Consider the following 14,006-nt stretch of genomic DNA (forward strand, 5'->3'; position numbering starts at 1 on the left):
AATAACTTTTATTGTCAGAAATATATTAAGCATGGTGAATTCTTTTAATATTATGTAATGTACCTAACATACCGTTGTATTTGATGTTACTTGTACAAACAATGTTTATTACATTCAATCTGTATTAATGTTACAAATCTTCAAATAAAAAAATCTACTTTTACAATATGCTATGTAATAACTTGGTCCAACTACTACTTTTTTAGATGATTTCTTTATTAGTGATGAACCTGTCATCAGGAATTGGACGCCGGCCTAAACAACAACTACTGACCACATATACAGTTTAAAGAATGTTTGTACTATTTAACAAGTGGGAAGTCACCAGACCATAACACCAAAACAAGGCACTGGGAGGACCCATAGTAAAGCATGTCTTGTCACATAGAGCTGAAAACCTTGCCCAGGGTGATTTGCAGGATACCTACAGCGTTAGCTACTTTACCCACATTTTGTCAAAGACAAGTCGTGTTCAGTATTGATAATCCTTTAAACCGTTCTACGGATCATACATAGTTCAGGGTTACCGGGATAGCCATCGACAGTTACAGAAAAAGGCCAGGAGAACAATAAGATAAAAAAAATGTTTAGTAAGATCAAAACTTGAAATCCACGGGGGTTTTAGTCTTTTGTTACAGACAAAATTTCCTTTGGATCAGGCAGTAGCAAAAATCGCGGTTATGCCTACGGCAGTTTAGACCACCTTCAACGCTGCGTCAATGGAAGTTAAAAAGCGTTACAAACGTAGGGGAGAGGGAATACTGTGAAGGAAACGCCCCGTGAAGTTTTGCAATTGTGAAGTGTTTAGAGGGTAAATCAACCGTGAAACATCCTACATTCTGTCAAAATCTGTCAACAAGTTGAAAGCGGCGCGACAACTTCCTAACTTTATCTGAAGTTTCAGCTTATGTCACATCTCCTAAACTTCATTTGAAGTTTTGTGTCATATGTTGTGTGTATGTTAACGAGATGATCTCCTATGCAAGGCCGGAATTCCATCTTAATGCTTTAATTCTAAATCAATCATACGACACTATCTTACATAAATGTTCTTGTTATCAACTTTTTGATATATTATTGTAAGATATTTCTTATGGTTGTTATCGTAGAAGTGCACATATATCTATGTCTTTGTGAAAATTACACACATGTACAGACCTTTCATAGGTTCTAACGTGTCTTGTTCTGTACGCGAATGAAATTATATGTCTTTATTTTCTCTTACCCAAATCCTCGTTCAATATTCATATTTTAAACATTTCACATGGTGTAGTGATAATTGTAGTTTTGCACGCCATTTACATTAAAGAATGTATTTTTTGTTACTTACATGCATTTGTGTCGATAAAGCTTTAATTAAAATTAATCTAATTAATAAGAACATGAATTTAAATTGTCAATACCCATAAACAAGTACAGAAATACAAAGTAAACATTTATGTACATTTCATTAACATGCGTTCCTTTATTGAATCACGTTTCCACCAGATATAAAGGCATCAGGGAAATTTGTTTGATGGAGAATTCGGGAAGCATTCAGTTTATATTCATGATTATGAGGTTACAAATCATTTATGCCAATTACAGATAACCTATCAAAATAAATCTTATGGCATCCATAGCTAATTCCTGCGAAGAAACAGTGCATCGTCGGTAAATTTTAAATTTGTGTATTATTTCAATACCAGTATATACTCTTAATTATTTATGAGAGTGTTCCGAATTCCAGTTTTTGAGATGAGCAATTCATTTGCGCTAGTAGGCGCGTGACAGTAACTAATAGGCCTATTACCAGCAGGAAGAGTGAGGCTTGAATAAAGAGCCCTATCTAGTGGGGATCGCTCATTAATTCCTAGTTGTGATAATCCCATGCTTCAAGTATGCACATGACATTTATAAGATACAGGGCTACTCTTCAGAGAGCGCCATCCTCCTTACCAGTAGATGGAGCCCAGAAGCATGTGGAACTTAATTTATCTCTTAAACTGTTGACATTAAAAACAAGAAAAACGATGCTTGAAAAGAAGACCGTGGAAACATAGAATAATTGTGATCAATATCGAAGTTCCAGCAAATACGCGACTTACAAAATCCTTGTAAACATATTTATGTATAAAGGGAATTGAACTATACTAACCAGACTTTACTACAACTATTTTCTAGAAAGGGTAGTTGCTCTATGAACAGATATGCCGAAGACAACTTGTCTCATTAATAAGTGTCAACGACTACGAGCCAGCCCATGAAAACTCTATATGCAATATCTTCTGAAACTGCAAACGAAGTGAGTATAACGATATCGTACTGCGGTGAAAGAAAATTGTAGTTTGCCTCAGATTTCAAATAAACAATAGCATTGATGTGGAATCACATGACACAGAGTCTTCGTCTCCCTTTTTGTTTTGTTTCTATCTCAGTGCTGTGTATGAAACATTAATTTATTTACCTGTTATTCTTTAAACAAAAGACGTGCATATCGATTTTTTTTCTGCTGTTCATATATTAACGCAATTTCTATTTGGGATTTTTCATGATATCAAAATACCTTTTAATGCTAGGTAGAAAAATGTCATACTACCAACAGAAATTTAGGCTACCATTATTATTCATTTATTCATTTTGCCTTAAAATCTATTTCATCAATTCAAAGAAAAGGTAATAATTATGTTAAAGCTAATACATTTTTAATACTGAATTAATTATTTTAGAAATGATTATTTGTTTGTAGCATACATAATCTCTGTAGCATGGAGACTACTGATGTTGAGCATGTGTATTTCTGTAATCAGTTATTATGTTGAGCGCTGATCTGTTTATCTCTAAACATACGTATAGTAATATTATTCGATGCATTAGCCGCTTTCCAAGTTAATGATAAGTTACTGTTTGAAATAACGATTGAAGAAATCAAGTTACACTCACACTTAATTCAGTTTGAAAAGTTAATCTAACTTTCAGCATTTTTGAGGAAATGGATTAATTCATAATAATGTCTGTTGAGTAAAATGGATTCTAGCAAAGGGTGAATGTGGTTAAAGTCTGATGCACGGATATAGATTCAGTTAATTCTTATTGTATTAATACCTAAATGAAGAATTATCCTACAAAAAGCTCTTTTTGAGTGTGTGTATACCATGTAAATCCAATTTTAGATGAAGATACAAAGCACTGTGTAAGGTTCAGTCAGTATCATGATCGATTCCGTGAATCCGAATGTTGTAATCACATCAAACCTGTCTAATCTGCTCAATGTTATCAGTGTGTGTTGTTACGGGGACGAGTACTACACCCTACTCTGTAATTACGTGTTAACAGCGCTCAAGGTGGCTTTACAAATTACTCTACAATGGAACAGGATTATAACAACTGTTTAGGAATGATTAATAATTGGGATTTTTCTCTAAGTCAATTATCAAAAACATTGCCCATTTGATTAACAACACATGCTGTTCAATGAGATTTAGTAAAGAAATTAACAGCGGTTTACGTTGTACAAACGAGAAACATCTTTGTATTGTTTTACAAAATGGTTTTGTACCGACAGAATGTTTTAACTATTATTTTCATTCTAAAAAAGAACGAAAAGAAATAAACAGAAGCAGAAAAATAAAATATTTTATAATATATATAGCAACAAATTTCAAAAATAGAAAAGTACTCATAGTGTCGTGTATGATTATAACAGGGACTGTTAGAGCTTCCGACTGTTTCAGGGTTTAAGGCGGGAATATGACTGGATCAGAAGCAGAGGTGGTAAGTAGATGTCCACTTATCACTACTTACAGTCACGGTAAAGGATATCTACATTCTGAATGTATCAAATTACCCACCTACATGTTACCTTCGTAAGTCACTATAATTGTAGCGGTATACTAACAAATCGTATGCAGAATAGAAAATGAAAAACATCAAAAAATCAATTTTGGAAAAAAAATTCCACGGTTTCTGATATTAGTACATTGAATGTGTTACTATATCTATATTTTTACATGTGAATAAATAGGTATTACAATAAATACTATAAAGATAATAATATTCTTAGAGGAATTGAATTTGTACCGGTTAAGATTACAGAATTACAGCATCATCAATTAATAACGCATTTTAAAGTTGCATAATTACTCATCGTTACTACACCACATATTTTACCGACGTACCGGTTAAGATTTCAAATTAAGATAATTATCTTATACCCATGATGACTACAAAATATATTAAACAGGCGTACCATCTAAGATTTCTAAGTAAGTGATAAACTAATACTCATAATGTTAGATATATATTTAATAGACGTGCCGGTTAAGACTAGTGATAACTATGAAATATATTTAACTGACGTACCAGTTAAGGCTTGAGATAACTTTAAAATATATTTAATGAACGTACCGGCTAAGGTTTCAAATTTTGATATTTATGATAACTTAAAGATATATTAAACAGATGTACCAATTAAAATTTTTAATTAAGACAATTATTTAATACTCGTTAAATATACTTAAAGATATATTAAATAGACAAACCGATAAAAACAATTCAAAATAAGTTAATTATATTAAACAAACGCCTGATCAAAATTTGAAATTAAGATAATTGTATATTTGTCATTGTTACTTTAAGATATATCAAATAGACGCTTGGTCAAGATCTGAAATTAAGATAATTGTATATTTGTCATTGTTACTATAAGATATATAAAACAGACGTGCTGATAAAGATTTCAAGTTAAGATGATTTATAGATATTACTATAAATATATTAAACAGACGTTCCGGTCAAGATTTCAAATAATTTAACACTCATTGTTACCATATGTTATATTAAAACTAATCAACGAAAATTTGAAATTTACAAGGTGATAAATTATACATTGTTAACATCAGACAGAGTATTAAGATCTCAAATTTATATTTCTACCAATTGATTTGCAGAAAAGAATTTACTAGATATATAGTTAACGAATTCAACTGAATCTCTCTTTACTAGAGACATTAAGATGAGAATATATGACATAAAATACATCTATAAAAATCTAATAATTGACAGCTAATTAATGGATTGATTTTATGAAATAGACATTGCACAAACGTATTCAACTTGATATGATAGTTAACTATTCATTGTTAATTTTTCGTTGTTCACACTTATATAATTGTAAACTCTATTATCATTGAACATTTAACTTTAATCTAATATATGAATACACATAAAGTTGAACTCATTTTCATAGAAAGAAATTAGTACATCAAAATATTTTAGCAAAACATCAAATGTATTTAAAATCTCTATAGTTATAGATTGTTGTTTATCTGGAGAGACCAGTTTTGATAAAACAATTCTTTAGCAATCGCTGATATAACAATGTTTCTCCAGACATGAAATGAACAGTTTATGTAAATCATAGAAAGTACATTCAACTTATTATAAACTAAATTATTACGATGTAGAATCAGTTTTCAACATGTTTTTGTTAGGTATTTATAATTATTTTTTGTTAAAATACATTTATGATAATTACATCTTTGTCACCGTAACGTTGTTTCACAGATTACCAACACTATCAAACTTTTCAACATAATGTCTTTGGTGAATTGTTTAATTGAATTATTTACCACATCGTTGGAAAAAAAACTTAAAATAGAATTGTTAGTTTTTAACATTCAAAGCAGCGAAGGAAAATTAGAATAGAAGGTTCTTTGAGAAAAAATACATCAATTATAAAAATGATAAAAATAAAAGAAAATATAGCATATACTTTATAATCGAGTTTTGAGATATCAAAGAACTACCAAGGGAAAGTTTATCGAAAACACATTGTAGAAATCGAAACACAGACAACCGACCAAGAAATTAAAATACATTTAAATAACACTAACAAAATTCAATAACGCTTTGAGATTAAATAATTCCGTCACATGGATGTTTGTGTTGCAACAGAGTAACGTTGTGTACGCTTTGGTAATATCATTAGTGAACTGAAAGCGACGTTCTGTGAGTTTTATCCCCGTTTCATAATCCGTTTAACAATATCTTTGAACTTTACAATAAGCGAGTATTAAGTAAAGAGCTTGGTATTTCATCAGCAACGTTGTATTAGCGAAATCTTGGCTATAATTCCGTTTTAGAATAGAATGCATGGCTGTAATTGGAAAAAATCATATTCCATTGTTTTTGCAAAAAACAACGTATAATTCGGTTTTAGAGAAAATGAAGGTAATTGAAAAAGCTTGCAGTTCATCCGTTTCATTGTATTATCAAAATCCTGAGTATTATCGCATAAGAAAAAGATAAAAAGGTAGCCAATTTTTGTACGTAAACTGAGCCCTCTGTACGTTGACAAGTTAATCTGGGTATTTTATATGTACATACATTCCTAAAACAAAAACACTTGCTATTGACTATCGGAGCCGGCGTTTGACTATGCGTCGGCCTACATCTTAATGCTCCGTCTTAATCTACAACTAAAATAACGTTTTCATCGTTACTTACGTCAAATGTGAACAGATAAGATTTAGTGTACTTAATTTAAGATATCTATCACAGACGAATGATTAGGGAATCGATATATATTATCACTTGAAATGATATTTAACCAGTCAAGATCTTTGTGGATTAAACAGCATTTAGTTGGGGAAAATCTGATGACACCTTCTGACTACCAATCAAAACGTGTTTTGAAATAACATGGCAGTTATTTTTATTTTATACATAATTTTCCGATTGTATCAGCTCCGCTGGATCATGTAATTCAAAACACGTTTCGTATCATATGACGATAAGTCGGGCCCAGATAAAATCTCTTCATTGAAATCTCGGCCTCCTTTTACACTGATAGCGTCGAAGATTTCTGTCTTCGTGGTAAGATTAGTTTGTTTATTTAATCAAATCATATTTTTTTCTATCCTGGCGTATATAATAGTGATAACAGTCTTTGCCACCTAATAGTTTTATATGTACAGTTCTGTCATCGTGTCTATTCGATCACCTACACACTGTGTAAATTGATGAAACACATACGGACACTTATATATTATAATCATATTATGTTATCCCCTGTTAGTGTTATTGATGACTGGACGATATCCTTCATAAAATTATTCTGGTAGACATTACATAGCAATCAATACTTGAATCCATTATGATCCGACATATCATTAATAGTAATTGTAGCAGTGGATTTTATTTCAGCTAAATTCCTATAGGAAAAATGAACTATTTGACACTTATAGATATCTTAAAACGGCTGTCCATATCGTGTTAAATATCATAACATAACACGAGGAGAGTCAGGCGAGTGCTGTGGAAATACTGCAGTGTTAATTAAGCGTGTGCCGGTCTGATTTGGCGCGAGGAATGCCGGACTTATCAGGCTCCCTCTCCAGCCGACTCAGCAGGCTTGAACAAGGCCTTGATAAACCAGGGTGACAAACGAATCACAGAGTACAGAGATGCTAAAACGTTCAGGGGCCAATGTCCGTGAAATGGAGGAACAAAATTAGCCAAAAGAAGACATAATATCCAGATTATTATACCAGAAATTATTTCCAAATGACACAAATTCACATTGAGCCACATTTTGTGTTTGTAAAGAATATGATTTTCTATCATCAGAAAAATATCTCCGTTTAATTCCTTTATCAATTTTTAATATGAAAATGTTCTTAATGGCACAATTCTTTTACCATTGCAGAGTCACAGAAACGACAAGTATAGAATAGGAATCTCTATACATGGAAGGTCGTTTCTTTTACCATCAATTCCCTCACAGCACCTTATAGCAACATTTTAATCTGTGGTTTGAATTAATTTTTTCTGCAAACTAAATACTAGAAATCTGTCAAAATTACTATACAATTATGCAAATCTAACGATTTACTATAACTAAGTCGTACTGTATGCCTATTTATAGCATTAGAATACTGCAATGAGAACTCGAGGGTTTTTTTAGCAATTGCAAACACATTGATTTTTCTTAAATATTTTCAATGAAGAGTTCACAACATATGCTCTTTTCATCGATTCTGAGCAAATAGAAGCGTAGTTCCTGCCATGAAAAAAAACTATACATTTGTAATTGAATACTATTTTTGTATAAATCGAATCCCAAGAGAAATGACGATGTGAACCGCCTGCCAGTCGAGTGTAACTACTTCAGATGGTATCAATAGAGCTCCATACAATATTTATAAATCCTATTTGTTTTAACGATAGGAAATGGAAAGGACAACACCCTTTCGTTGGCCTAGCAAATATTTACCGTGGTCAATGTAAAGATTCGACGGATACCAGACCAAATCCGAACAAATACCCTACAGCAATTGCACCATATTGACTCAGTAATTATCACCATCTCGCTCCTCTGGTGCTAAACGCTACGATGCAGTTCCGTCACAAAATGCCCGTGAATATTAATATCTCTTAATTTGCATTGAATTAACATATGCGCCTATTCAGAAATTCAATTACTGTTAATTTTGTAACCTTTACTCGATTGAAATTTCATTATTTCCAATTATGTTTTTGAATTTGGTGTTTTTATGATACTGGTGGATGGCGGTTATACCAACACAGTGCATAAATGATAAAAACCAAATAGGCTGAGAGATCACAAAATTGCCTGGAAATAATACAACACTCAAAGGAAGGAAGTGAAGTGCATTCACGATGTTGAGTGAAAAAATCAGGGTTATGAACAGAAAAGGAAGAGACTGAATCTAATGCGAATGAACCTCTCCAAGTCCGAAGGTCTACGAACCCTCCAGATGCCGATGTGGCCAATTTTAATGAAGTGTATGATCACGTGGCTGGCGTATGAATGAAGTGAAGTGATGCGACTCACCCATGCCTGGAGGACACCCTTCTCCATCCGCGATAGGATTCTTTCTCTTCCTAGGTCGTCCCTTTTGTACCGTTCCGACACCATTGTAGTAAGGGAAATGCCCCCCAGACGAACACGGGAGTCCTGGAGTCATTCCGTGAAAAAATTCGCCTTGGAACAATAGTTCATAATCCGTTCTGCAATAAACTAAATTTTCTTTCATTCCGAATTGGTCTCCCGTAGTAAGAGTTTTATTGCATGCCATACATGTGAAACACGTGATGTGATAGACCCAGTCCCGTGCTCGCATCACTAGTTCATTAGCAGATATTCCTAACTGACACCTTGCACACCTTTTCACAGCAAATCTTCTGAAATAAATAAAAAAAAATATGTAAGCATATTTCAACCTTACTGCAAACGCATTAGTGTATGAAGAATAATATATGTTATCCGTTTTGTTGATCATATTTCATAAATGACACCATTTCTGTCGTAAAATTTTTCTGGGACAACAGATAATGGATTCACACAACTGGTTATAATGTATCGGATCATAGTGTATTTATCAATTTACAAACATGATATGCTTGACATTAATGAAGAGAATATGATTGAATCGCTGACAGCATCTTTTTTATTTATTTTACAACAATTTCAAAATGTTTTTGATTAAGTTACATTGAGTGCTTTAGTCTCTTGCGGTGTCATTTTTAAAGGCCGGCTGAGTACGAAGGTTCTTAATACTGTGCAAAGAAACTAACCAGGGATTCGAACCGTGATCGCCTAGGTGAGGGGCGTTACCATTTTTTATGGATAGGATATCTAATAAAAAGTGTTGAATATCAGGAAGAGTGAAATCACTTATAATATCACAAGGACTGACGATTTTGAGAGTTAAGTATTTTCATACAGAACATTTTTATATGAAATAATTTTTGCTGAAACATTTTGAACTGATTCAAACTAGTTTGTCCGCAAGGGATACGTTTACTCTGTCATTTATAAAAGTCTATAACATACATCTACATCAAAATAGAACAATTCACTTAGTTTTGTTGAAATAATAGATTTTATGGTATTCTCTGATATCACACGACGTTGTGAGAAGTATGAACAGGGAGTGTGATAACGACAAACACATGACGGAATCCTATAGCTTTGATGAACCAGCAAAAGTCAATCTAAAACACCAATGGGTTAGTAGGAGAACTATTTCAAATCTTTATCACGTAATGTTATATATAGTGGGAATGGAGATCAAACGAATAAGAGGCAGTATTGATATGTTAATAGTTGCCATGATGGATTAATCTGTAGTGCAGAAGGAGTAAAAAGTGTTGCGTCCAACATTTAGACTGATTGCAGCCATAATCGCCGCCCAATGTGAATATGTGGACTCTTTGTAATGCTAGGATTTCAAACCTAGTAAAGAGCTTAATATATGTAGGTAACGATGTTTTAATATGAATTTGCATATGACAGAAGTTTACATGAAGGATATCAAGAGGAAAAAAATCATAAAACAGAAAAACGGAAATGCGTTGAAAATATAAAATCAAAAGTCAAACGCACGTGTGGAAAAAATGACTGTCTGGATCCAGTTAAAGTTGTAAGAGTGAGGACTACCAACCACAGACCTCACCAACATGTGTTTACCCTCAAAAACAACAAAAGAGACAAGGGAGCAACAGAAACTAACAAAATGGCCAAAAGATTCATATTCTTATAGGTTTTCTCGTTCCGGATCAAACAAAACATATTTCAGTCCTGCCCCTGTTGAAGGCTGGGTACACGGCCCCTCCGTGTACAAACCCTCCAAAACAGGAATTAGGGGTTCAAAGACACACGCGCGCTCTGCCAGATGCATATACCCAGAGAGAGCCAGATGTCTTTAGCCAGTGATCTGGGAGCATTGTACGCATGCCTTGGTCTCAATCTAAGGCTGCACCTGCAAACAATGGATAATCTATAGGATATAGAACTTAAGAGTACAATTATACAGGGAAAAAAATTCAGATCGGAGGTACGGTTTTGTGCTAATGCCGAATCCAAGTTACGAGAAAGCAACACACAAGTGTCTTTAAATAAACAAATGGTCAATGATTTCGGGCCATCGCTCCTAAAATATCAGATAATTTACAGTGACATTCATAATCTGTCGTCCTAATGTCACTATTGTTACCGTGTGATAAAATTTTAGAAAACGGTTGTTGCCATAGAAACATGACAGTAGAGCACGTGACATGCGATAACTAAATAGGACGATTTTATTCTGTTTATTGAATATTTGGAAATTAAAAGGGAAATTCTGATTAAACATTAGGGAAGGATATTTTCAATAGAAGTGTGACGACAAATAAAACGTTTAAATATCTTACAACGTTTTACATATTGACATACAAAATCCTCCAATATGCAAGATCTACAGATATAAAAGGGATGATATTGTGAGCTGTATGTTTGATATGATAACTCCTTCTTTTCAGTTATGCAATCAAAATTTCATATTAATGCTTCAAAATAATTGAAATATTCAAATTAAAAGAAGAAATTATATTTTATTTGCGTCATTGGAAACATCGAATATATTTGTGTCAATTACAAAATATTTTACGGAAATAAAATATTGCTGTATAAAGCTTACTGTACTTATGTATCTGGTAGTTTGAATGGCCCTAAGACGGGTAAATAGTGATGAATTACCTTATCACGCGAGGCGCGGGATATAAACACTGTTGATTACAATCCAAATACGGATCCTTTGCTGGTTACAATACATTGTTAATGCATTACATCGGGACGTACAGCTAATATTTACCAAGGAGTTTGGTCAATATTGGTTTAGCAACCAAAAAATCGCAGGTGCCCATCTCATAACGGATTCAAACTCTCAGACAAAATCAAGCACTTCATTCACTGTATTACACAGACGATATATCGACTTTCATAGCTCAAAAGAAATCAAACATTTTATCCAAAATTCATTACTACCGTGTCCAATATTATCGAGCTGTTTCTGTGGTTAATTAATGGTGTGTGTGTAATTTTAAATGTAATATTTCCGATATATCTGTGAAAATTTCCTGTGTACATAATCCCGTGTGTGTAAAATCTCAGGCTCTATCCGATATGTGGGCCTGGTATACAGGTGTTTACAGGAATGTTTACAATAATATATACAGTGGAAATACAACACACTATTGATACAAACACACATTCATAAACAATTCTTGTCCTATAAAATAATCGAAAAGGCCTACCCAAATATTCTAGGGGTATTTGACCAAACCAAGACAGGGTTTCTGAATGGCCTTTTTTGTATTATAAGACGAGAAGGGATTCCAAAATCCCATAATTACTCATCATAGTATAAGTGGCACAACCAAAGGGGCATTCAGTACTAATTTGATATACTTGTGGAAAGTACCTTTTCATACAAATTTAGAGTTAGATACAGTACAGACAAACAATGAATAAAACTGCATCATACAGCTGTTTCGTCCTTTTAAGTATATTCTTGAAATTCTGTACATGTAATATTTTGTACAATCTTCAACACTGAAGGTGGTTAGATCCCGAGGTCTGCCGTAACCTGCATGCTACGTTTCACTCCATGTACTTGACCTTTTTCTAAAATTATTCGATATATAAAAATCAATCAAATGATTGAAATCAAATTATTAATCGTTTTACGGTTAATAATGACATGTATTGTAATCAAAGATTATTAATCAAAACTCACAGAAAATAGATTAAACACGGAGTTATGTTTCCCTCCAATTGCTATTTTGCTATTTCTTAAACATTACATTCCTTATGGGGATGGCGACGTACCGATTAGACTTATACCAAGGTATGCATCCGGAATAAAGAGAGAATAAAAAAATATACACATGAACATCAACAAAGTAATCTATGTATTTCATTTCGAACAATTCCTGGCACAGCAGGATTCCGGATAGCTACAATCCGACCTACCGGAACGTATTAGAATGGACCACCATTACAATGTTTACACATCGTCATATAACTTAATTCGGGATACGCTCAGTGTTAAATAAACGTTATAATACGGAATGATTAAGCTTTTATAATTTTGACACAAGAGGTTAAAAGGATTACTGTAGGTCAATCCCTAACATCTTGTCGCCAAATAGCTGGCCTTTTGTATCGAAGATCACGCCTATAATTATACGCATAATGCAGTCTTTACAGTTTCTGAAAGCAAACCAAACGCAATGAACTTAACTTTATAATTCCGAGTTAGGGGATAAGAGCATTTTAAATTTCATAGTTGTGGCACTTGAATTGCACTTTTTTCTATAACAAATTACATTTAAAATGAATATTATTTTCTGTGTATTTTATACAGTTTTTAGTTCGTTTCAGAATTTTTAATTGATTTGGGTACAATTTCCATTACATCTTGGACAGGTTACCTCAGTACAGTCTTTGATAGAAGATTAGAACACAACTAAACAGGATTTGTCAAAGATTGGTCGACCATATCGAAATATGACGTAATATTGTGGTAAGAACCTTCACAGCGGAATAATTAAAGATTTCATTTGATTATGATATATAACGGGTTTTGTTACAAGAATCTTATAAAAATGTACATCATAGCTTGAATTTTATGGAGAATCTTTCAATCAGATTTTATATTTTATTCCTGTAAAATTGATTTCTGGCAAAGAAATGTATCAACATTACAAGCAACGCCTAGATATTATATTGATATTATATGCAAATTAACATTTTTAATCTAGTTTAAATTTTCTGAGTAAATTGGCACGATGACCACGTTTGTTATCGACCCACTAACGATAATTAGGGATGTATTTTGGTGTGTTTGTGCCTTGGTGTCTAGGTATAACCATATTCCATTCTTAAAGTTTAATTCTGGCATGTCGTATTTTAAATATTTCATCAACCAAAATGATTGAGATTTTCTTCAAAGCCTCGACACAAACATGTTAATAAGCATAAAATTATAACTCGGTTTGCTTCCGAACGTACTCTTGTTCACATTGCTATAACTAGATCACGACAGCCTGGTAGCACTTTTAATCGGACTGGTTGGCAGTAACATAATTTGCATACGTTGTACGATCTAGCACCATCCTCAACATATTCCACCTTTCATGACGAAGAATAAACACAGATTGAATTTTGGTCTAGAAGTTTG

The 14,006-nt window shown here is 33.0% G+C and overlaps 1 protein-coding gene across 2 annotated transcripts in view; it reads right to left on the minus strand.

Annotated features, from left to right (window-relative positions):
* LOC132553200 (LIM/homeobox protein Lhx9-like) overlaps window positions 1–14,006 on the minus strand; it is a 46,257-nt gene that overhangs the window by 18,334 nt on the left and 13,917 nt on the right. The window contains exon 3 of one of the 2 annotated variants that reach the window (XM_060217429.1): window positions 8,837–9,183. In XM_060217429.1, coding sequence (XP_060073412.1) covers window positions 8,837–9,183 — 347 coding nt within the window. Of the gene's footprint in view, window positions 1–8,836; window positions 9,187–14,006 lie in introns of both variants that reach the window. The other variant, XM_060217428.1, reaches the window with a different exon arrangement.

The sequence above is a fragment of the Ylistrum balloti genome, unplaced genomic scaffold (assembly GCF_031769215.1).
Source record: "Ylistrum balloti isolate Yb309-2 unplaced genomic scaffold, AGI_CSIRO_Ybal_v1 Utg370310, whole genome shotgun sequence".
Taxonomy (NCBI): Eukaryota; Metazoa; Mollusca; class Bivalvia; order Pectinida; family Pectinidae; genus Ylistrum; species Ylistrum balloti.